Source organism: Selaginella moellendorffii, unplaced genomic scaffold (assembly GCF_000143415.4).
Source record: "Selaginella moellendorffii unplaced genomic scaffold, v1.0 SELMOscaffold_6, whole genome shotgun sequence".
In the NCBI taxonomy this organism is placed as follows: domain Eukaryota; kingdom Viridiplantae; phylum Streptophyta; class Lycopodiopsida; order Selaginellales; family Selaginellaceae; genus Selaginella; species Selaginella moellendorffii.
The window spans coordinates 908,818-932,321 of record NW_003314267.1 but is presented as its reverse complement, the minus strand read 5'-3'; the positions used below and the strand labels follow the sequence as shown (position 1 = coordinate 932,321).

General features: G+C 48.8%; 9 protein-coding genes across 13 annotated transcripts; 5 read left to right on the top strand and 4 right to left on the bottom strand.

Moving 5' to 3' along the window:
• Positions 1-1,859: 1,859 nt before the first annotated feature.
• LOC9634268 (glyceraldehyde-3-phosphate dehydrogenase, cytosolic) lies at positions 1,860-4,227 on the bottom strand. Its single transcript, XM_024670610.1, has 13 exons — positions 4,115-4,227; positions 3,917-4,048; positions 3,701-3,860; positions 3,458-3,600; positions 3,284-3,396; positions 3,130-3,229; positions 2,912-3,058; positions 2,799-2,859; positions 2,643-2,740; positions 2,444-2,586; positions 2,300-2,383; positions 2,160-2,249; positions 1,860-2,102 (listed from the first exon to the last, which is right to left on the bottom strand). The coding sequence occupies exons 2-13, from the start codon at positions 4,016-4,018 to the stop codon at positions 2,039-2,041; spliced, it is 1,305 nt and encodes a 434-aa protein (XP_024526378.1). The 5' UTR covers positions 4,019-4,048; positions 4,115-4,227; the 3' UTR covers positions 1,860-2,038.
• Positions 4,228-4,405: 178 nt separating this feature from the next.
• Positions 4,406-5,945, bottom strand: LOC9655407 (ER membrane protein complex subunit 2). The gene is made up of 9 exons (XM_002965447.2): positions 5,731-5,945; positions 5,605-5,669; positions 5,489-5,537; positions 5,321-5,415; positions 5,175-5,260; positions 5,060-5,119; positions 4,930-5,011; positions 4,750-4,863; positions 4,406-4,690 (listed from the first exon to the last, which is right to left on the bottom strand). Exons 1-9 carry the CDS (start codon positions 5,909-5,911, stop codon positions 4,535-4,537), a joined length of 888 nt encoding a protein of 295 aa, XP_002965493.1. The 5' UTR covers positions 5,912-5,945; the 3' UTR covers positions 4,406-4,534.
• A 54-nt stretch (positions 5,946-5,999) lies between these two features.
• On the bottom strand, positions 6,000-7,046 carry LOC112344935. The gene has a single exon (XM_024670588.1). It carries the CDS (start codon positions 6,956-6,958, stop codon positions 6,071-6,073), a length of 888 nt encoding a protein of 295 aa, XP_024526356.1. The 5' UTR covers positions 6,959-7,046; the 3' UTR covers positions 6,000-6,070.
• A 66-nt stretch (positions 7,047-7,112) lies between these two features.
• Positions 7,113-8,101, top strand: LOC112344934. Its single transcript, XM_024670587.1, has one exon. It carries the CDS (start codon positions 7,179-7,181, stop codon positions 8,073-8,075), a length of 897 nt encoding a protein of 298 aa, XP_024526355.1. The 5' UTR covers positions 7,113-7,178; the 3' UTR covers positions 8,076-8,101.
• A 163-nt stretch (positions 8,102-8,264) lies between these two features.
• On the top strand, positions 8,265-9,005 carry LOC9655406 (endonuclease V). The gene has a single exon (XM_024670589.1). The coding sequence runs from the start codon at positions 8,375-8,377 to the stop codon at positions 8,990-8,992; it is 618 nt and encodes a 205-aa protein (XP_024526357.1). The 5' UTR covers positions 8,265-8,374; the 3' UTR covers positions 8,993-9,005.
• A 183-nt stretch (positions 9,006-9,188) lies between these two features.
• LOC112344877 lies at positions 9,189-10,466 on the top strand. The gene has a single exon (XM_024670416.1). The coding sequence runs from the start codon at positions 9,189-9,191 to the stop codon at positions 10,464-10,466; it is 1,278 nt and encodes a 425-aa protein (XP_024526184.1).
• Positions 10,467-10,644: 178 nt separating this feature from the next.
• On the top strand, positions 10,645-12,672 carry LOC9655405. Of its 2 annotated transcripts, XM_024670863.1 has the most exons (7): positions 10,645-10,741; positions 10,803-10,897; positions 10,946-11,093; positions 11,148-11,386; positions 11,434-11,467; positions 11,526-12,208; positions 12,263-12,672. In XM_024670863.1, the coding sequence occupies exons 1-7, from the start codon at positions 10,696-10,698 to the stop codon at positions 12,572-12,574; spliced, it is 1,557 nt and encodes a 518-aa protein (XP_024526631.1). In that variant the 5' UTR covers positions 10,645-10,695; the 3' UTR covers positions 12,575-12,672. The 2 variants fall into 2 exon arrangements, with proteins under 2 accessions (XP_024526631.1, XP_024526630.1); XM_024670862.1 differs by having other exon boundaries at positions 10,803-11,093.
• A 548-nt stretch (positions 12,673-13,220) lies between these two features.
• LOC9634267 lies at positions 13,221-15,591 on the top strand. Its single transcript, XM_002965773.2, has 2 exons — positions 13,221-13,301; positions 13,369-15,591. Exon 2 carries the CDS (start codon positions 14,121-14,123, stop codon positions 15,495-15,497), a length of 1,377 nt encoding a protein of 458 aa, XP_002965819.1. The 5' UTR covers positions 13,221-13,301; positions 13,369-14,120; the 3' UTR covers positions 15,498-15,591.
• On the bottom strand, positions 15,419-23,423 carry LOC9655403 (cell morphogenesis protein PAG1). Of its 4 annotated transcripts, none has more exons than XM_024670615.1 (18): positions 23,090-23,423; positions 22,904-23,022; positions 22,793-22,838; positions 22,663-22,735; positions 22,546-22,603; positions 22,397-22,492; positions 22,232-22,349; positions 21,898-22,164; positions 21,748-21,849; positions 21,112-21,694; positions 20,460-21,055; positions 20,213-20,406; positions 19,749-20,151; positions 18,922-19,698; positions 15,754-18,869; positions 15,654-15,698; positions 15,554-15,601; positions 15,419-15,480 (listed from the first exon to the last, which is right to left on the bottom strand). In XM_024670615.1, the coding sequence occupies exons 1-15, from the start codon at positions 23,183-23,185 to the stop codon at positions 15,834-15,836; spliced, it is 6,564 nt and encodes a 2,187-aa protein (XP_024526383.1). In that variant the 5' UTR covers positions 23,186-23,423; the 3' UTR covers positions 15,419-15,480; positions 15,554-15,601; positions 15,654-15,698; positions 15,754-15,833. The 4 variants fall into 4 exon arrangements, with proteins under 4 accessions (XP_024526383.1, XP_024526382.1, XP_024526384.1 ...); XM_024670614.1 differs by having other exon boundaries at positions 15,465-15,493; XM_024670616.1 differs by lacking the exon at positions 15,419-15,480 and having other exon boundaries at positions 15,563-15,698; positions 19,749-19,868; positions 19,932-20,151.
• Between the last annotated feature and the right edge of the window lie 81 nt (positions 23,424-23,504).

The window sequence follows — 23,504 nt, the reverse complement described above, 5'->3', positions numbered from 1 at the left end:
GTACGTGGTTTACAACCCATCAAATAAAGCTTCTTAACTTCATTTGCTATCTTTATTTTTCAAGCCCTAATGTTGCAATAATTGTTTTTTCTTTGAAATATTGACTTTGATAATCATTATGTTGACTACTTTATTGACAAGTTGATTGATGGTTTTGGCAAAAACATCTGGGCCCTAATTAACATCACTATAAAATCTTGTTTGGGATTTTTTTTCACATCTACGTCTTTGATAAAACATTGCAACTTTAACAACTCATTATAAATATCTATAAGAATAAAGCAAAGATTGCAAAACTTGTAAACATACAAATCCATAAATAAAGTATTTACATGATTTTTAATAACTAGTTCACAAAATCAACTTCTTAAAATTTTTTGATAAATAAAGCATTAAAAGCCACACCAGGGATTTAGATTAGGTTTGATATACTCTAAATTAGTCATAGAGAAATCATCCTTGCAAGATTAATAAGTTTCCCATGACTTTAATAAACTATTAACCTTCTATTGATATGTTAAACATGCCAAGAACTATTGTATTATAGAATGGAAATCATCACTACATTGTAACAATTAATAATGATAAATATGTGATTGATTCATACCTATGTGAAGTAAGATATCTTTGATAAGATTTAAAGAATTCTTTATCTCTTGACATTACTCCAAACCTCAATAAATTAGTGTTTATACTCCTTGACATCACCATCAAGTGTTTTTTCCTTGTTACAGTAGTTATTCCTGATGTTATATTCTTTAGGATCAATATCACACTCTTTTGCCATCCAAAAAAAATACCAATACATGAGCTTGAATATAGTCAAGCCAAGATGTCTAGATTTCCAAAGCTGTGGAATATTGTTTATATTTTTTTCTTGTACTTAAAGCAATACCTAAATGCTTCTATCTCCAACCAATCACACACATCCTTTGCACTTGCCAACAAGTGCATTGATGGACCAGCTGATAGCTACATGTTGCATATAGAATTCCTAGCTGAAAGAATTAATACAAACAATCATGACTAAATGATAAAAACCAAATGAAGAAAAGATTAGAGTTTTTTTTTTTCCTCTGCAAAAGTTGCAAACGTGATTTCCAATTGCATCACTCAAACTAGTGTCTGACTAATGACCGTGATTAATAAGACACTTTAGTTCTCACCCACAGGCATTTTGAAGCAATTAAGAGTCACCAGCTTCAAAGATCACTGCCATATCCTTTAATAGTATACCCTGTAGAAAAAAAGGAATTTCAAAGAATGAAATGTTAAATCCTTGAAGAGCACATGAACTTTGGGGTTTTGCACTAGAGTTTTTCTCACACTTCTTGTTTTTTTTAAAATTATTATTATTATTATAAATATTTTAGTAAATTAAAAATTAGGTTAACCCTTTTATTTATAGTTAACTTTTATGCCAAAACACTTTTGATTTTGCTCAAACTATTTTATGCTACTGATGGAGTAGTGAATATAAACTCAGCTCCTTGAGCTCCTTCATTTCAAGTGTAATCTTCTTTAACAATCTTGACAATCCACTTTGAAAGGTGCATCTTGAGTGAATAATAGGCCTTTACTTTTGTTCTCTGACAGCTGAAGTTGGAGCTTCATGGGGTATAGAATAAATGTTAGGACATTTCCAATTAGCAGGAAACCATTTCTATCATGCTGGGTCTCTATTTGTTAAGCAATGTGAATGTCCAGGCTATACTGTACAAGGACCGATCTTGGGTCATCCAGATTCTTTAGCATTCATAGTCACAATAAGGTTGAATGCTATCCAGAATATGGCTGTGGAATTTAGTTACCACTTAATTATAATCAAAACAATCATCTTTCTTTGAATTTCGTAACCATTGAGAAAGCAAAGCATTTTTCATTCCACGGCGTTGATTTATTTTCATATGGTTCGTCTTGTGTGTGTGATTTATTTCCAGTAACAACCATAGTTTCCATCCATACTGGTGGTGTCTTTGAAAAAATATAAATAGTCAGCTCCTTCACTAGCGCATACAAAACTGGCCGCGTTTGTTTCTCACTTGCTCTTACTGGCGGCCAAGACAGTTGCCATGTGGTTGAGAAGATCCACGACCCGGGTGCTGGAAAACAAGAGAAGAAGCTAAATCTCATGAAACGAGCGAGAAATAGAAGCACACCTGTATCCCCATTCGTTGTCATACCACGCCACGAGCTTGACGAAGCTTTTGCTCAATGGAATTCCAGCAGCAGCGTCAAAGATGCTCGACCTGGCACAAACCCACAGTTTCCGGCTTAGATTCATCTAGGTGATTCATACCTGGCATCGCCAATGAAATCGTTAGAGACAACAGGGTCCTCGGTGTAGCCGAGGATGCCCTTGAGAGATCCCTCGGATGCGGCCCTGCCAGTTACGTCCCAGAGTGTGAAAACGCTCCAAAGTCGCAAAGGTTCCTAGACTTACTTGATGGCGGCCTTGATTTCGTCGTAAGAAGCTTCCTTGGACAATCGGCATGTCAAGTCGACGACTGAGACGTTTGGAGTTGGGACACGGAACGCCATTCCTGTGAGCTTGCCATTAAGCTCTGGAAGAACCTTGCCGACAGCCTGAGAAAACGAAAACATTTAGTGACTTTGGACATGGTCCATTAAAAGAGACGTGCCTTTGCTGCTCCGGTAGAGCTGGGGATGATATTCTGGCCGGCACCTCGTCCGCCTCGCCAATCCTTTCCAGAGGGACCATCCACAGTTTTCTGAGTTGCTGGAGAAAGAAACAAAAGAAATTAAGCACAGAACTAGAGCTCTCCATGGGGTAGCACCTGTGGTTGCGTGGACAGTCGTCATAAGACCCTCAGCCAGACCAAATTCATCATTGATAACCTGCAAGAAAACAGAGCTGAGCAGCAAGGAAGAACGCAAGTGTTTTGAAGACCTTGGCCAAAGGAGCAAGGCAATTGGTTGTGCAGCTAGCATTCGAAACAATGTCTTGCTCGGCTTTGTATTTCTCGTGATTCACACCAACAACGAACATTGGCGCGTCTTCCGAGGGTGCTGAAATAACGACCTTCTTGGCTCCTCCCTAGTCACACACCGTCCAAAAGATAATATTGTGAGCAAGTCACTTTGGGAGTCTAAAAATTTCTCTTCTACCTTTAAGTGCGCAGACGCCTTTTCGGTCTTGGTAAAGACGCCAGAGGCCTCAACGACAAAGTCGACGCCGGCATCACCCCATGGGATATCAGCGGGATCACTGCAAAAAACCGAAATGCATCACAATCGATTTCCATATTAGCTGAAACATTACCGCTGTCCATAGACCTTGATCTTGTGACCACCAACTTCCAGGGTGGTGTCATCCACGGCTTTAACTTCCTCGTGAAAGATCCCGTGAGTGGAGTCATACTTGAAGAGGTAAGCCTGTCAAAAGCAAAGAAAAATGTAAAGAGCGAATCTACAAAAGCAAAGCCGCAAAGCTTACCATGTACTTGGCACTGGTGAATGGATCATTCACCGCTACCACTTCAATGTCATCTCGTGTCAACGCAACTCGGAGAACGAGTCTTCCAATGCGTCCAAAACCATTGATGCCAATCCTAGTCTTTCCTTTAGTTCCCGCAGATTCTACAACACAAAGCGAGAAACGACGAAGAACGATTTAGTTCAGGTAAAACTAACTCCCAAAAGAAAGAACTCAAGAAGAACAAGCTTTGCAAACCCATACTTGGCTTTGTGGGAGCCTCCGCCAGCGCTGCTCGCACCGAAACCATGGAACCCTTTGTGGCACGGCTCGTCAAGGGAGCCGAGAAGCTCAGATCGGACACACCGAAGAAAGAATCCATCTTAGCAGCCATCTTAAAAGCCTTTGGCTTTGGAGACGCGACCTGGCAATGCAAGAACAGCAGTGAGAGTGCCGAAATATGTGTGGATCATACAGTACCATGTTGCAAGACGCTGCCTGGGACGCATTCGAGGCGGATGCGCTCAATCGATCCATGGCGCAGCTCGCGGCCACGGCGGACTTCATCATCGTTGCGGCCATTGGCAGAAGCAGCGAAAACTCGGCGAGGATCTGCAAGGCCGCCGACAAAGAATGAGATTACCTCTGGAGCGAGAGATTTAAAGCCGCGATCCCTACCTAGCTAGGCGCGGCCCAAAAAAAGCGAGGCGCGCTCTCGACCTGTGATCTAAACGGCCCTTCCTCTTCAACCTCGAAGTAAACAACACGGGCCGGGGGGTTTTGCATGTCCGCGTATGGACCGTCGGATGCTTATCCAACGGCTCACAGCGCGCCACGTAAGATTCCATCAGCATATTACGTCATTATATTCCGTCAGCGGCGTACTTTATTCCTCGCACATTCTGCCTACAAACAGACATATTCCGCCAGCTCGAGCAGCACATTCCGTCTGACATTAAGAAAATTGGATGAGACTTTGGAATCCGGACAAGGAATATATTAGTATACTTTGATATATATCAAACAAATCGCTACCATTGGATGGATGCGACCCCCATTTGTTCTCTCCCAGTGGTAGCTCGCGTTTTAAGCACTTCGTCAAGCCTCCAAAATGGAAGCCGCCAAACTGGCCTTCTTTGGAGCTTTCAATCTGTATTCCCTTTTGATCACGTCGGCCGCGAGAGTGTGCACGGTAGAGTTCTCTTTCTCGTCTTTAACGTTCCGGCCCTTGGCCTGGTTGATCCCAGCAGCGCACTGCGCGAAAGAGACCGACGTTTTTGTCTTTTCAATCTCAAAACCTTTGCAGGACTTACGAGGCAAACACCGTAGAGAGCTCGCATATTTTTGCCTCCGCTTAGCTCAATCGCCGATGCGTAGTATTTCTTGGCTGTTTTCAAGTTTTCCAAGCCACCTATCGTGTACAAAATCTGGCAAAATGCGAGACCAAAAAGGTTGAGACTTTGTTGAGCACGCACACACACAAAACCGCGTACCTCGGCATACCCCAAGTGAAACAAAGCATTCGCGGGTTGTACCAAGATGAGTTCCTCGTAGCAAAATGCAGCTTGTTTGTACCTGGGAAGGCATTTTCAGTGATTTCAGCGCGTCGGAAAGACGACTCACATTTGCAGCGCGAGGTAAACGTCTGCGAGTTCTTTCCAGCACTCGTGATCAGCCATGAACCTGACACACAACTAAGCATCAACAAAAAAAGAAAAACGAAAAAAAAAATGCTTACAGTTCAAGGTATTTGTTCATTTCATCAACTGCACCCATCAGGTTTCCTTGAGCTTTTGCCATCGCTATCTTTCTCTTAAGTATTCTCTGGACAAGGCACAAAAGTTAAAAAACCTTGGAGAAATCCACAAGAGGTTTTAAGCTTACTGCATCAGTCGGGTGCTCCTCTAGAATGCTAGCATAGACTTTCTCGGCTTGTTGCCACGATCCCCTTGCTTCAAACCACATTCCTTCCAGACGCCCTGATCGAAACCCGAATTTGTCAGAAAAATCTCGCATCAACAAAAGCACACGCATGACATTTGCATCACGCACCCACTCGAGTGCTATCCGGGAACTTCTTCAGCAAAGCTCCAATGCACTCCTGCCGATCACGCAAAATAATCCAAACCTCTCATAGAACAATCGAAGAGTCTGAAGGAAAAACTTACCTTTGCAGCGGTCAAGCATTGACAGTCCAATGCGGCGATCGCAACCTGCTCGTACACGGTCCAGACTGCCAGGCATTTGGAGAAATTTTCATCCTTGACGCTCAGATCGAAGAAAAACATCCTTACCGTCAGCTCCCAGCTTGGCCCTGGCGCTGGAATTTCTAAGCAGCTCCATCCCGTGCTTGGCGACCTTACTAGATCTGCGCAGCTTGAGCTTGCGAATGAGAGCTAGATACCGAGCAACATCGCCGACGCCTTCATCCACCAGCGCCTCCAGCCGATCCACCTCCGTGATCCCTTCTCCCATCGCCTATTCCACTAGGAACCCTAAAACTTTGATCCCTTAAAAAATTTCACTCCTAGCGCCGCATATTCTAGTCAATGCAAGAGGAATATTTCCATCTTGACGAAGCAATCAATCAATTTACAAATGGTTTTACACATGATGTTTCTTCTATATGAATCGTCACGCAATCGAGAGAATTTCCTTCCGGTTTGCCACCATCTTGGAAAAGAGATCGCCCATTTGCTCCTCGAGAATCTGGAAGCCGCTGTCGAGATAATCGAGCTTCTTGTGCGCGAGCTGGAGGAGCTGCTTGATCTGGAGCTCGTCATCGTCTCTTCTCGCTTTGTTCCGCAGCAAAGAATCCAGCAGCGCCGCGATCTGCCCCAAGCACGAGCAAATCCCTTCCAGAAATGCCGAAGACCAACGATTCCCACGCCTTGCCTCTGCCTCTTCCTTGAGCTCCTCCCACAAGCTTGGAAATCCCCCCGATAAGTTCTTTGGGATCGGGATAGCTGGCGTGATCGAGAGACCCGCACTGCAATCCAAGGCCACCAGCAGCGCCCCCAGCACCAGCGAGCTCACCAAGTTGGCCTCGATGGCTTTGCTTGCAATCGTGGATATGTTGGACTTCTTCTCGAGCTTGAGCTTCCGGTAATGGTGGCTGTCTTGATCGAGTGGCCAGCTCCCTGTATGCGTGTTATTCACCTCACTGCTCCTCTCGATCTCGCCGATCACTTCCTCCAGATAAATCTTTGCTCTGGCGACTTCCAATTCCTTGGAGATCGCCGCGCTCTTGACGAGATTGAGAGCGTACTTGATCCTCATCTTGTGCTGCGCCGCTACGCTCATACCCTTCCTCACAGCGTTGATCGTCTCGAGCTGCCTCGCGTTGTCATCCACGAACACCGAGACTAGAATTCGATCCCTCTTCCCCGGCATTCCCAGCGCTTCCAGCAGCAGGCGCTGGAGATCGGCGTGCACCGCGAGCATCGCGTCCACGCCTTGCAAGATCCAGTGGAGATTGAGGAATCCCATACCTGTGGACGGAGGAGCGAGCGCCTGATCCATGGCGAGCGTTCCAGCTGTTTCTCAGCTTGTGAAGATCATCCCGCGGAACGCGCAGTAGCCGATTTTGTGGACTCGCTACCTAGGAATCAAGACCTAGGGCTCTTGCCACTCGGTTACGCGTTTGACCCTGCCAACGGTCGGATGCTATGGAAATCGCCACGTGGCACAATCACAGGACACGTTATTCTTGCCACATGGCGTGATTGCAAAGGTCTTGGCTATGGCGGCAATTGCTATGCCTGCGCTGGGCATATCGATGAACCTTTCTTCTTCATCGCCCCCTTCTTCTTCTTGGACATGTAGGGCAAGTGTGAAGAATGGGACAGGGAATTTGCCGCCGATTAGCAAGGAGGAGACGATCGAGCAGGCGCGCGCTTCGCTCTGGGCGGTTCTCGAGGCACCGCTGAAACGTCGCGCGGAGCCATCGACGCTGCGGAAGATTTCCAAGCGCCAAGCCCAGATCCAGCAGCAGTCACGCTTCCGGATCGAGATCCCAGTCCTGGATGGCGACGACCGAACCCTAGCATCGCTCGCGCTCGATCTGATCGCCAATGCCGGTGTTTCCAAGCTCTGTCTCGTGCTGCCGACGGCGCTGCTGCAAGAATTCGTGGCGGCCGAGGCGGAGAGGAGGCGCAGCGCCGATTCTAGGGTTCTTCCAGAGCTCCAGCTCGAGAACCTCCAGGACGATTACGATTTTGCGATCCACAAGGACGCGGCGTTTGTGCTGATCGTGGCTCCCGGCTCGGCCGAGATTGATCCGGTGGGGAGGATCTTGGGGAGTTCCGGGGGCAGGGCAATCGTCGTGCTCAATCCGGAGTGGTCGCTGGAGGAAGAGCTCGCGGCGCCGTGTGATGCATTCCAGGTCGCATACTCCTTCATCCCTCTCTCGATCAGAGTGTTCTTGAGCAGGAAAGAAGGCGCGGTGCTCAAGGAGGTCCCGCTCAACACTCCATGGCGAGTGTTCTTGAAGGAAGGCAGCGAGATGGATTGCGTGTTGAGCCTGAGTAGGCGGCCATCGCCGGAAGATCTGGAGAATGCGCTCTACAATCGCGTGGCGGCGAACTCCCCGGTTGTAAAGTCGGCCAAGTTCTTGAGTGGGCTGTTTGGCAAAAATTAGGGTTCTTGCGCGCGGTGTGTTTGAAATTAGGGCTCTTTTGATGGAGGAGAAGGCGGCGAAGAAGAAGCTGTGGATTCAGGAGCAGCAGGCGCTCAAGCAAAGACTGGTTTGTAGCGATTCCTTCCCATGGGTAATTCCAGAGAAATTTGGCTATGGTGAGCCAAGAACCCTAAAAAAGGAAGAAGCGGTCGATTCTAGCGCGCCGAGCCAGCACGAATTACTCGACGATTCCAAGCCTCGATGGATCGAAGCAAGATTGCGAGGGAAAGGGAGAGATTGAACTCAAATATATCGGTGGGATGGATCTTAGCTTCGTCAAGGAGAACGAGACGGTGGCTTGCAGCGCGCTGGTGGTGATCGACGCGGTCACAATGGCGACAGTGTACGAGGATTTGGAGATCGTCTCGCTCGACATGCCTTACATTCCAGGGTTCCTGGCCTTCCGTGAGAGCCCGGCGCTGCTCAGTCTCCTCGCGCGGATGAAATCCTCGCGGCCAGAGATCTTCCCGCAGCTGCTCATGGTGGACGGGAATGGCGTGCTTCACCCGCGAGGATTCGGGCTCGCGAGCCATTTGGGTGTTCTTGCCGATGTTCCAACGCTGGGAATCGCCAAGTCGTTGTTCGAGGTGGACGGGCTCTCCGAGAGGGAGGTGAAGAGGAGCGCCAGGAATTCGCTGCTGCGAGCTGGGGACGCCATGGATCTGGTGGGGCGATCGGGCAAGGTTTGGGGATCGGCGCTGCGGAGCACCGGAGAGTGCGTGCATCCAGTGTTTGTGTCGACCGGGCATAGGATTTCGCTGGAGACTGGCGTGGAGATTGTGAGAAAGCTGTGCAAATTTAGGGTTCCTGAGCCTGTGAGGCTGGCTGACAAGAAATCGCGAGAGTATCTCAGGGTTAATGGATACACAAAAAGCTAGGAATCTATAATTTGAAAAGCGGATATGCGGATTTTGAAAAAACCGCGCCCGCCCTTACAATACGATGCCACGTGGCAAGACGGACGCGTCGAATGAGAATCTTTTACGGTATCATTTTTAGGGTTCTTGAAGGGAACCGATATCCGCTTCTCTTTTGGAATTGCGCGCCCCAATTCCGACACAAGGGTTTGGAGCTATGGCGGCAGCAGCGGCAGGAGCAGCGGCAGCGGCTGCGCCAGCATCCTCGTCGGCTACATTGATGGATCAACACGCTAGCAGCTCTGGCTGCTCCTGCTCCTTCTGCCGCCATAGCTGCTGCTGCGCTGGCGGATTATCGGAGGACAAGGCGCGATTGGCAGCGGCGCTCATCGCCGCGCGCTCCGGCAATCACACCAGCGCAATAGCGTCATTGGTTTTGTTCGCGGCATCGGTCGGAGTCATCCTCGCTAAGCTAGGGTCTTCGTCTTCCAAGGCGCCGCTGGATCGTCGGGCGAGAGGTCAGATGCATTTCTTTCATAGGAGGAGGCACTATCATCTAGGCCAGGTCGTGAAGAGGAAGTCCCGCTGGGAATGGAGGCCGGTTACTCGCCGATCCACCGGGTCCCAGACAGTACAGTTCGATCTAGCCGCCATTTCATCCTCCCTCTCGCAATCCCCCGCGAAGTTTTCTCCCAGTCCCATGGTCGTAGAGGCATCGTCTCAGATCCCCGAAGAGCCCTGTATCGCTTCCTTGGTAGATTTCCCTGGCCTTTCCCGCGAGTTAATGGTAGTAGAAGACGCCCGTCCTCCGGCGCCACCTCGTTCTAGCGAAGACGTCAAGGATCTCGTCGCTGTTGGATTGAAGCTGGCTCCACTTCCAATGGTGGAACTTCTCAGGACAGATTCTGGCAACGACGCTTCCACCAGCAACGTGACACATGGTGATCAGGAACAGGAAGAACAGCAGCAAACTATGAATCGAAAGCAGCGAAAGCACTTGAAGAAGAAACAGAAGAAGCTCGTCGCTGCCTCGCGGACTTTCCAGATTAGCTCGCTGCCGGTGCTCAAGTCATGGAAATCCAGCAGCTCACCGCCGCCGCCACCTTCAAGGAAGCTAGTTGCTGCCACCACCCCATGCAAGATCTACGACTGTGCCAACAAAAATTTCGGCCCTCTCGGCTCCTCGTCTTCGAAAGCCATCGCCTGGACGTACTCCCTCTCAAAGCCTTCCGCCAGGGTCAGTAGCTCTGCTTCCTCTGCGCCACCTTTGCAGCCACAGCCGACTTTCCAAGCGGCAGCGGTGGAAACGAAGGTCGTCCACGAAATCAGCGAGATAAGCGAGTCTCCAAAATCTTACCTGGGGGACTGGACGGACAGTGAGAGCTCCAAGAGATCAAACTCGGACCCGGAAGAAATCGAGTTACCGTCCCTCGACTTCGAGTTTGAAGAGGACTCGGAAGATTACACCTTCCAGCCTAGTGTCCCCAGCCACTAACACTCCCATCCTGCTGTAAAAAACCTTCGTCCCGCCTCAAGCCTGTTTTGATTCTTCCTACTTAGCTCTATTCCCCGGGTTAGAACACTTTCTTTTGATCATGGTGCTCTCTTTTCCTGCTTTGCAGCTGTTACAGATACTTCAAGAACTCGCGGTTTTGTTCCCGTGCTGAGATTATAACTGGTATGCATTTGATTTTTCTTGACAAACGTTCTCTTCGGATCTTTGCATGGATTCCGTGACGCTGGCGGCATGGAGCTCGTGTGGTTTGCAAGGTACTTGACTACATAGACTGATTTTTTCCCAGCAAACTTTGAAACTTGCCATTCTTGACAGAGTATCGAAGGATGGATACCTTTGTAATCGGCCATCCAAGTCAAGGCAAGCCGTGGGACTATGTTCGCCGTAGTTCCTTTGTGGAAACACCACATGTAAGCTCCACACCGGCACTTAAGCCCAGGATCGATGTCAGCTGGCAGGCCAAACTTTCGATGTTCATCACCACGCTCCTGCATTACCTGGCACGGATCTCTAAGGTTACTGGTAAATTCGTGGAATACATTCTCAACGTTTTCTACATAAACGGCGGATTCATCAAAGTCTGCAACAAGATTTTGGCTGGTGAATGTAAGCTATTGCTCTTGTTTTTGCAAGGACTCTCAGTTGTCTATTTCACTGCAGTCTTAGTAATGCCCGTGGAAGGCTCGGAAAATTACTGGAGCATTGTGGGGATGCTAGACCCGAGATTGGAGCTGATGACCGAAAGTTCCGACGATCAGAAGCTTCAGAAATCTGAAGGCAGCAGTTTCTTTGAAGTGGTTCCCGGATCAAAAGTCGTGGCAGACGTGTGCATCATGGCTTCGAAGCTTGCGTACGAAAACCCGGCGGTTGTAAACAAAGTTGTTACTCAGATCTGGAAGGTATGTGACCCAACGTTCTGATTCTAACGCGTACACAATATTTTCAGATGTCCCTTGTGAATGTGTTCGAGTGCATCAACAGTTAAGTATTTAATCTTGAAAGGCTCGGTGCTGACTGAAAGAAGCTATTACGATGCAGAGAACCAAGAGAATAATCCAACACAGGTTTTCCTGTTCATGGATGCACCTCAGGACGCCGGCGCAATCGTTGTCACGTTCAGAGGAACCATGCCGTTCAACGCATATGACTGGAGCACCGACTTTGATTTCTCCTGGTACCACCTTCCGGGGGTCGGAAGAATTCATGTGGGCTTTATGGAAGCTCTCAGCCTGGTGGATCGCCACGACATGGAATCCTTTACAAGGCTCAAGAAGCACAGCTATCAAAACGTTCAAGGCAAAGAGCGCGTCACTTCCGGCTTGCCAGAGGCTAAAAACGAGGACAGGAAGCTCTCGTTGGCCTACGATTCGACCAAGGACAAGTTGAAGGAGCTTGTGAAAGCCAACAAGAGCGCCAAAGTCTACATTACGGGACACAGCCTTGGTGGAGCTCTGGCCACTGTTTTCACGGCGATGCTGTTCTATAACAAGGAAGACTCGGTGACGGAGAGGATAGCAGGGGTGTATACTTTCGGCCAGCCTCGAGTTGGAGACATGGATTTTGCAGACTACATGGACGAGAAGCTCAATGACCCGGTGAACCGCTACTTTCGGATCGTTTACTCCAACGACATCGTTCCCAGGATCCCGTTTGATGATATATTCTTCCAGTTCAAGCACTTTGGTCTGTGCTTTTACTTCGACCATAACTACGCTGCAAAGGTACGTATGATTCTTACTACAAATCTTGCTGCTGATGCGCGTGATGCTTTTCAGACGCTGCTCGAAGAACCAAATAAGAACTTCTCAATCAAGTACTTCATCGCGACACGGATCACGGCAGCCTGGGACTTGATTCTAAGTTTCAGGAGGAGCTACTTGCATGGGTCGCAGTTCAAGGAGACGATGGCATCCCGTGTGCTTCGCGTTGCAGGGCTGTTCTTTCCTGGGATTGTGGATCACAATCCTGTAAATTATGTCAACTCTATCCGGCTTGGACCAAGAGTTTTGCACACCGAAGTTCACATGCAAAAGCTTCTGGAGCTGCTAAGAATGCATGGCTACACGAAGATGGATATCTCTCAATAAACATTGTCTACAACGTTAACATAAGATCAGTGATATTTTCATGTCTATTAAATGTGTATAGTTCTTGGCGATAATCCTACTGCTAGACCCACGTGGCTGATGGCCTGTATTGTACTAGTCCCATAAAGCCAGTGAATCTGACATTTGAGCTGTTACCCTTTGAAAAAGGCATAAATTTTCTCTAGCTGTGCTGCAACTTTCAGGACACCCAAATTTCCCACCGTCCAGAGAAGCGATCCATGTGATCGATGGGAAGTTTGGCATATAATATTTGTTTATGTACAGTCTAGGACGGTCAGAACAAGATTATCAAACTCAATCTTGTGTATTTAACTGGGATTTGCTTGCGATTTGGATGCCTCCTTGTGCTTAGCATGGGATTGACTTGGAAAAGGATTTCCCACGCGATCCATGCAAGCCTCACAGTATAAATTGTGATCAAAGAAAGGGCACCAAAGCACATCCTTTGCTCGTTTCATCTTTTGGAATCTCTCCTATCCTTGGAAAATGGCCAAGCTTCTTGCAACTGCCTGCCTTGTCTTTGGCCTGGTGCTCTTGGCAAATGCATCTCGCGATATTGAAGGCATGTACTTTGTGCTTTAAGTCTTTCCCGTCTATTACATCCATTGAACTGTGTTGTAAGCAGTGGGCAACAAGGGCGTTATGTATACGATTGAGGAGCCTTCTATGGAACTTGTGACCACCATCCACGAACCTCCTCAGCACGGTAAATGAGAGTCACATTCTTTCTCGCACGACCATCAGTTCATACTTGAAATGTTTGTGTTTCCAAGGCCTTGGCGGCAGCTATTGCTGCATCAAAAACTTTCAGGGCTGCGTTCAGGAGTGTGATTCCAGCATTACCTATGAATGCTGCGTCAAAAACGGATATGGGTGCCACCAGATGTGCGATAAGGAAAAGGAGTACTTTTGCTGCCGGGAAAATAAGTTCGGTTGCGGTCAGCGCTGTGAATCGGGACGCGAGTACTACTGCTGCAGTTATAACAAAATAGCCGGCTGCCTTAACATGTGTCCAAAGGAGACCAACAATCTCATGCTGGAACAGGTTGTGTGATTTAATCCTGAAGCACATCGATCTGGAAAATAATAAGTTTTCTGTGGTATGTGAGTACTTTATTCTATCATGGGAATTGCTGTAATTCTTACATTTCCAACACTTATTTAAGCTTTCGCATTTTCCTAAGCCAAACCCGAGCCAAAGTGCTTTTATTACGCATGTGATTTCTACCAGAAGGAACTGATTTTTTAAGTGTGCTTACCTCAGTGCTTGATTCCTGCTGCCAATGCGTGCTCAAACAAACTCCAGCGAATGCGAGCTCATCTAATATAGTCCAGACGGATTTGTGACTCTGTTGTTTCAATGGCAGGGGCTTATAACGTAGAACAGCAAGTTCCAAAATCTGATCAAAGCTTTAAACGCATTCCTTCTGTTATAAAACATGAGATAATATTTTCGTGCCAGGTTGGCAGTTAGCCCGTTCCGTTAAAAGCCCCCAGCCCTATCCTCTGATGAGCGCGTGTGAAAATGTACGACATCCAGTCTCGTCCCAGGAAGAATGGTGGCCTCCACTCCCACTCCCACTCCCACTCCCACTCCCACTCCCACTCGCATTCTCACTCGCAATCACCATCGGCAACAGCAGTCCTTCCCAGGAGAGTCCGTCTCGTGCCCAGCACCATCTCCGACTCCTCGTGTAAGTCCTACTCCTCCACCCCCACCGCCGGGGCCTATGCTTTGAGCCCATACTCCCTCGCCAGCCCCGCGCTCGATCCCACTAGTTTCACCGCCAAAGATCGCGTCTCTGCTGCCACTGCTCCACCGGAAGAACCCGCTGCTGTCACTGCCGCTGCGTTTGGAGGATTCGAGCCCAAGGACGACGATACGATGCAGTCGCTCTTGGACAACTTCTCCACGCTCGAGTCGGAGATAAAGTCGCTGCTCAAGGGGAAGAACTCGCTCAAGGACCGCATCCAGTCGCTGGGGAGCAAGCAGGAGTCGATGAGGAGCGTCATCCAGAACATGGAGGACAAGCAGCTGGAGAGTATCAAGAGTAAGCTGGATGTCATGGAGCAGCAGGCGCGGGGGAGAGTCGACTACTTGAACCGCTTGAAGCAGGAGAGGATCCATTCTCTGGAGCAAGCTCGAAACACCGAGTACTTAGATCAGCCAGCCTTTGATCATTCGGCCGCCGCCACCACCGCCACCAGCTGCTTTGACGAAGAAAGACGTGCACAGAGCTGCCATCAACAAGATCACAGTCAAGAGAATCAATCGAGAAACAACACCATCGAACCTGCTTTGAAGAGGATCATCACTTGCTGGGACGAGAACAACTGCGACTTGCACCTCAAGAGGCTCATCCACTCCTCCAGGCAGATTGCTGCGTTCGAGATCCTCGAGTTTGCTCACAAGCGGCTCAGCACGCACCTCATCAACCACATCTCCGAGACTGCCAGAGCTCTCGTCGGTGACGAGAAGACCGGCTACCTCGGACAGTTCCTCAAGCACGGGCCCTTCGAGAGCAAGCCGGTTGGCGAAGGAACGTATGGAGAGCTTCTCAAGTTCGTGCAGCGTGAGGCCAAGCCGAGGAAGGAGCTGCTCAAGGCGCTCAAGGCCGCGGAAGATAGCCTCGTCCAGGAAGCTGTCGCGTCTGGCTACCGAGCCATCGAGGTCGGCGATATAAGATCCCAGATGACCGGCTTCTTCACGACTTCCATGCAAAACTTGAGCCGGTGCTACTACCCCATACCACTGGCGGACGCGGAGGTGACGAGGGACGTGATCGACGACACTCGGTTGGCTGCCGAGCAGGGGAAGCTGGGGGCGTTACAAAAAGCGTCCAAACTTATCAAACTCGGCTGTTATTTCCTCCAGTGGCAGCTCGCTGCGCAAGCTTCCTGATTATGATTTAAAAACGAAAAGAAGATATCAGAATAAGTGCGCGGTAGTATACGTACCGCGTCGTCTTTACAGTCAATATAAGTCTCTTTATACACTCAAAACTTCTGCGTATAAACAAGATAGCTCGTTAACAGTGTCAACTTGAGTAGATTCTACCTCTATCCAACACAAAAATCCTGCGATTCGAATGTACAAAGCGTCCTGTTTCATGGGAACGAAATTTAGACGAGATCAGTATGAAAGTAAAAGATGATACCTTATGGACGAACAAAAAATAGCTGTCTCCAAACCAAGGCGCTCTTCCTCTTCATCTTCCTCGAGTATATACGAACGACGTCACCGGTGTTTTTGCTGCGGCTCAGCTTGAACGCTGCTAATAACGAATGGAACAAGACGCCGATAGTAACTGCGCTTTCCCACGCCATAAGTATCCAAAACACGTCCCAGTGCCAGCCTGGTGTTTTGCAGCGCCGTCTCGCGCGATGGAAGCATCGTCATGTCAACACTGCCGGGATTTCCAGTCACCGCAGGAACTCCACCAGAGCCAACCCAGGAATGGAAGGGACCTGTCCGAGACTTGAAAGAAGTCTGCGAGAGCAAGGCAACGACAGGCCTGTCTTCGTCTAGCCTCCTCGTCGCTGCTTGTCCGTTGGCAGTGGCATCCTGTCCGCTGGAAGTTGTAGCTTCCACCGGCAAAGTGCTGCAGCTTTGCAAAACCGCCTCTAGAACATGTAAGGCTTCCCAGCAGAGAGGACTCTCCACGAGCTGAGAGACGGCAGCGTAAACTTGAGGACTCTGGGCGGTATCCATCGGACAGTGCTGCAAGAGCGCCCTGAGCATGAGGAGAATCACTCGCTGGTACTCCACTGGTCCTTTCTCCAGAACACGTAAAAGGTGGCCGAATGCCAGCGCCGAATGCCGAGGGAACCATTCCTTGCACAGCAACGGTACTATACGGTTGAGCAAGTCTCCGATGGCGGTGACTTGTCCATTCCCGTAAGCGGAGAAAACAGCCGCTAGAGCTCCCTGCGATTTTGCCTCGCACCACTGAGCGATGTTTGTCGCGACAGAGCAAGCCTTTTGAAACTGCTGCTGGAGTGGCGAGTCGAAACCGGGTAAGTGACTCTGTCCTTTTACGAGCTGAAGCAGGAGCCAAGGGAGAAGGCCCACGATGTGCATCAGCAGACGAGTGTCCGAGTCGCCAAAAATCCGGTCGCACGAATGCAGAGTTATCCTCGACAGCACCTCGATGGCACACGTATGGCTCACTGTTGACATGAGTCCCTTGAGAACCAGCGGCTGCACTCCTTCAAACGCCGGAGCTTTGTCTGCGTCTGTTCCCCCGTCACCTTTCCCTTCGCTGCTCTCAAACTCGTCCCTGGGCATACTGGACAGAAGAACCTGTTCGGCGGTGTGGTCGTGGAAGGATAGCCGATCAACAATCCGGGAAAGCAGCTCCAAAACTTGGACGTAAACGTGGACGAAGTCCGTGTGCAGCATGGCCACACAGCCCCAGAAGAGCTGTGGATAGAGAATAACTTTCTCGGGTTCCATGCTCTCCACCATCACTTGCAGAGTCAGGAGGATCTCCATGACGAATCCCAGCACTGGAGGAGTTGGATTGCTGAAGCATCGATGTAGGCACCTCAGCAGTGAAACACACGTCTCGCTGGTGACACTGGGACGGAGTGCACGGTAAACCTGGTGAGACCGGCAGGCCAGATGACGGTATGAGCACTCCATAGCCCATTTCAAAGCCTCCTCCCCCCATTTCTCCCGAAGGTCGCCTTGGAAAACTATCGCGTCCACCACACTTAGCACCAGCGCAGATAGTAAAGCAGCACTTGGCAACTCCGTTCTCGTCAAAGACATTGATTCCTTTTCCCACATCCTGCTTCCCTTCTTCGACTGCACGTACTTGATCAGGCTCACGACTTGTTGCTTGTAATCTCCATCACCATGCTCGTAAAGTTCAAGATGTCGTCCCGCTAGCGAGTAGAGAAGATTCACCAGCAGCTGCTGGCAATGCTTCAAAACAATGTCTTCGGAGCTATCCATATATACGAACGTAACGTGGAAGAGCAGCGGAAGGTGGCTTCGAAAGTCTTCGTCATTCTCGTAAGCTATCTCCGCCAAAAGTATCAGAGCAATGTCCGCACGAGAAAGCCAGTGGTGATGGGCCTGAAGAGCCGACTGCAGCTCGCTCGGGTTCACCGGTGGAGTGATGATACGTATGTCTTCGACCGAATTCGGAGTGTCAAAATAGTCTCCACTGTCACGCGATAAGTGGTGACTCTTCAAGCTTCCTGTGGAGCTACGAACTCCCAAAAGCTGGCCAGAAGCATTTGGCAAGGGTCCTGATCCCGTGAATAGCTGGCCAGACCTCCCGGTATGCGTGTCGGGGACAGTATTCAGAGGACCCGACATACTCCGACCTGTGGCTGTTCTCCAGCTTAAACTCCCGCTGGCATTCCTCAGTGGTCCTTCCAGAGAGCTCCTGACCAGAAGTGGTGACATATGCGGCGGCGGTTCTAGCAGTTGAACGGGAGCTGGTCCTTGCGAGAACTCCAAAACAGCCGAGCTTTCAAGCTCAAACGCTCCATCCACACTTCGTTTCGATTGCTCCGGATGATCTTCAAGTCTTCTCTCTGCCAACTCGCAGACGAGATTATCTATGGTCTGCTGTGGTGATATTCGAGCCAAGTAAAGGCTTATCCGCTTTGCCACGGAGAAGTACGTCGCAAAAACTCCAGTAATCTCTCCTGATGCGGTTGAGTCACCATCTTCAATGCCCTTAGATATCAAAAAGTCGAGGACGGGACTGATATTTCGTCTCTTGTTTGCCACTGTCCGCCACAGCTTCTCAATCTCATCAGGGAACTGATCCCCGTGACGCCAAGTTACGTAGTAAAGGCTCTTCAGCAGTCTCTCACTCCATCCCGATTCCCAGAGCTTCAAGTTTTCAATCCAAGGAGCCATGCACGTAAGAACCTGATGCTGAGCGATGATGTCCACTGCATCCAGCTGCCTTTGCATGATCTCCTCGCAAAGTAGCTCACTCAGCTCTGGATGTTCCTTTGCTAGCTTTGCAGACAGCTGATACTGAAATTGTTGGTAAGAATCTGGTAAACTTCCCACGACCGCTGCTCGATACCTTCCCGTTCCTTCCCCATCCTCAGCCCATTCCCTGATGGATAAAGTCTCTAGCATCTGTAATGCATCATCTCTAATCCTCCGAGACTGGTCCACAACCTTGTAGAGTATGAGGCTTAACAGTCTTTGGGTGTCGCACCTTGGTATCTCGTACCGCATGTACACTTCGGCAAGAACAGAAAAATATCCATCCGCGATAGAAGGATCAGAAGAGTAGCACTGCAACACGTAAATAGTAATGCCACCAAAAACTCATGAGTAAATCACAAACCTGGTCGATGCATGCTGGGAAGAGATCGAGGTTGGTCTGAACGAGGTTCATAAGAGCAACTTTCGCAAGATGAACTCGCATAGGATTGCTCTTGTGCCTGTCCTTACCACCGTGAACTACGTCAAAGACTCCAGCCATGGCGAACTTATGGAGTGGTGTACGAGGATCTGGAGAATACCCGATAGGCATTCTAGTAGCCGGTTCAAGGAAAAGGCCGTTGATCCATGCGATGATTCTCCCACTCATCTTCCTGACGTTGTCGTCGAAGCAAGGCCCATATAACAGAGCGGCCATAGCGTTCATAGCGATCCATTGGATTGCATCCACCTGTTCGTTGACGTCCTTCTCTACAGTGATTCTCTCCACAGAGTCCTTAGTCCTGGAGTTTTGTGATGACTTGTACCGCTCCACTTCCCGTCGGTACTCGCTAACACCGTCTTGGCTCCAGACAGTCGTAGTATCGTCGCACCAGGACGCGAGCAGATCGAACATCCGCTTCCTTGTTCGCGGATCAAACCGGTCCGAGTTGGATTTCACCATTTCGATGGAAACTGATCGTAGCACGGAGCCTAGGCAAAATCTTAGAGGTTGCAAATCTTGGAAAACCTCCAGCGGAGACGGTGACGTGATGTACTTGACTGTGTCTTCAATGAACTTGATCACATGAATACGTTGAACGGGCTTGCGTATCAGCATACCAGGCCAAAAATTATCTGCCACCATTCGGTATATGTTTGCAACATGCACACGAATGTCTTCTCGCCTAAGTTTTTGACTCTGTAAAAGGAAAACATCAACACAGAGGCCTTTTGGCAGACTCGTCATACCTTCCACTTGGGACGACTTTCAATCTCCGTTGCAATTTCGTCCAAAAACTGTCGTAATTCCGTGAGCATTGGTTCGCAAATCTCCCAGTGGCAGTGTCCCAACGCTAAGGTAGCCGCATTCTGTGGGGGAAATGAACACAGGTACAAGTAAGCATCAGAATGGTCGAGTGAAGGAAGGCTCACAATTTGAGTCTCGGAACCTGACTTCAAAGACGGCAAAATTAGACGAAGCAACTCTTTCGTAGAGTGCGACTTGGTGTCCTCCACGTCCTCAGGAGGACATGAACATGCAAACATTGAATACAGAAGCCACTGGTCTAGCTTGCTGTCATCGTGCGACGTTGTTGACTTCCCACCGAGTTCTACCGAAGTAATTTGTGCAAGCCGCTGAACCACTTCCAGTCTACATAGAACGACTTAGATTAGAAACTACGGAGCGAAACAGAAGAAAAAGAAAAACGCACCTTGCACCTTGAACAGCTGACGGACAAAGCTCTGCTGCATACTTAACAAGTTCACTTAAACATCGTCCCCAACGACCTTTGTCCGAGCTCTCCAGTACGGTTTGCAGCGATAGTTCTGGTGGAATGGCATCCCACTCTTTTCTCATTTCGTACCATCTTCCACAGTCCCAGTAGCATTGCTGGACAATGTCGTCCTGGAGAAAAGAACTTTAGAACGAAATCATTACAATAACGAAAATATACATACACCAGCTTCCTCGAATACGTCGATCACGTAAGTATGGTCTGGATGTGGCCTTTTATTGTTCTTCTCCTTTGAAGACATCCTTGAGAGATCATTGTAGAGAGCTCGAACGGCCCTCAAAAGTTCCAGAGCCGTATGCCGAATTTGAACGTCTACCGAGCACAGAAATATAAGACCCACTGCATCTAAACCCGAGGGATGAAACCGGGCTTCCGATGGTGCTGCATGACGTGAACTTTTGTTATAGTTGTCTTTGCTGTCCGAAAGCTCTTCCAAAAGAGACACGCGCCAAGAGCTTAAAAGCTGTACGAGACGATCCAGAGAAATCCGGATCAGTATTGGAAAGTCGTCCGGGAGCCGAAATATAAAATTTGCCATCCCTCGCATGACGGCAAAGCGGCTTTGAGGAAGGTCCCGAACAGTTCTAAAAAGAACCTGCACGGCTTCCTCACGAACACCAGGTTCAACACTGATCGCATAAACCGGGATAATTTCCGTCATCCGATCGTTGCGCCACTGCTCTGGTATCAAATGTGGTACACATTTCAGAGCCCAGCGGAACACAAGCCAGCCTTGAGGCTTTTCTTTGCTCAGAGCATCTGTCAAAATTACGTGACTGTGAGAAAAAACTGTCGAAAAGAGTCGCAAAACTTACCCAGCGTTGCCTTCGAGGAAGTAAGCAATGCGCCCCCATAAGTGCTGTGACATGCTTTGATAATAGAACCAAGAGCAGCTCGCACTTTTGGTATATATGGTCCAATATCATGAGTGCTGGAAGGAATATCAACACGAGCTGCAGCACTGTGACGAGATGACGTAAAAACGGCCGAGGTTGCTGATGACCAAGAAGATGTCGGTGATCCACGAAATGACGTCAAAGAGAGCCGAGAATCATCTGTACGTTGCTCGGCCGAAGTGGACGAAACTATAGCCAAAAGTCCTCTCAGACCGATGACTTTAGCCTCGCTAAGGTTCTCTGTCCGAAGAAGTTCCAATATCACGTGATTCATCGCGAAGTCCAGATTACTCTCGGCTATTGTCACGCAAAGGTCGACAAGCTTCTCGTGTTGAACATCCAGCGTAAAAAAGCCTTTTTTCAAACAGCTCAACAATTGAGCTGTAACACTGTGCAAGGTCATCCATACCCGATTTTGCGGTTGACTTTCAGCGTACACATTCAAATAGAAGCGAAGCACTCTGTGAAGACATTCCAATGCTACCGATCTGTTATTTTTCTCCTAAGACAAAAAAAAGGTTTAGAGCAATACTGAATTTTAACGTCCCTGCTCACCCGTAACAGTTTATACAGTTGATCGAGGTGAGGATTGAATGAACTTATAAAATACTCTGGATCGCCTAGGCACAAAAGACTTGTAACAAGAGGGTATCCAACCTGTAAACGTTGTTGACGACGAATTCATTTGGAAAATCTTTTACTTACGTTAACATGCTTGCTTTGCCTCTCCATCCAGTGCATAAGTTGGTTCCGAATTCGAAGAACAGCATCATACCACAGAGTCAGTGCCTGATCAACTCCTGCAGGCGGCCACTGGCCACTCCCACCGTCTGTGAGAGGGGCAAGAACACTTGAAAGCATGTTGCACAGCGCATGATGGAGCTCACTCTTCTTCTTCGCTGGCATTCGATTCAAAGGATTGGCTTTGGCTACAAATGACGTGCTAGCATTAAGTCCTCCAAGTGATGAAACCTGCAAAAAAAAAAAAAAAAAAAAAAAAGGATTACCCAATTGACTACAGAACCATTTCCTCAAATACCCCGAGCTTGAGATACCGCATTCCATGGATGATGCTTAATGTTTCGCTTCTTGTCACGTTCGTATCAATGCGACGAGTATTCAACTCGTTAAAGAAACGCTCAGTTATGGAGCTAAATCTGTATAGTTTCATGTTATAGTTAACACTGAAGGAATTTCAACTTGCCTTATTCTGGACAAAGCGCCAAGCAATTGAGCAACGAGGTCCAAGAGCAATCCGCGAAGATCAAATAAGGAGGGATAATCTGTCTGGCTAACAACTCTGAAATAAAAGACCGTGTTGGTTCATCACAGTTTATCAGAAAAACCAGATACCTGTCGGCATTGATAAGCCAATCGAAAACAAAATTCTCCAGACCATTCCACAGTGTTTCTGTCCATAGAAGAATGTATGAGTGTCTAGGACTTGGAAATAAGGCACTGGTGAAATACCTGTGAGCCCTTCTTGTGGACAGCACTCCACAAAACGTATACACGCTGAGCAAAATATACACTCCACGGCCAGCTACACGAATCTAAGTTTCAGCACAGGAAGAGAGAAAAAAGTGGAGTTCCAACTCACTTTTCTTTGAAAAGTCGAAGCATCGTTGGCTCCTTTCGGGGATTCACTGCTCATACGAGACAGCATTGCCGATCACATCAATTCTTGTTCGTTTTAGATAAGACCACTCACCTTTCTCTCCACTTAAGAAGTGCCTCCAGAAGAGGTATTGGAGTGTGACGAGCCACCATAGCCAGCGAATCCAACACTTGCTCGTAGGCAGCATCAGACGCACGAAGATATTGCCCATCCTAGAGAAAGAAAGAAAGAAATTCCAAGCGAAGATCAATCACTCGTCGATCATCCCCGAAAGATTACCTGTGCCTGCGCCGTGTCGATCCTGCGTCGCGCGAGCGGCAGAAAGCGCTGCAGCAGCGCATCCACAATCAGCTTGGCCGCTGTGGCAGCCGGCATTGCGGCAATGCCGATCCCCCGCGGGCACGGTACTACGGCATTTTGAGATGGAGCAGCAGCCTCCCAGCTCGCAAAAGCGCCTGCCAGTAGAATCCACGCCCGTAGCGCATTCTCCGCAAGAATCCCTGCCCCGCTCCCAAACCCTAGCTAGAGCTCCCAGGATCCACGCCGGGATTCAGCCCTAGCGCCAGATTCCACCACTCAAGCCAAAGCTCTCGCGCGCCCATCAGCCGTCAGATCGCCCCAGCCCCGGATTAGGGCAAAAACTGTTTAAAGCCAAAAGAATACTCTAAAGGCAAAGGCTAGAATATTCCAAGAG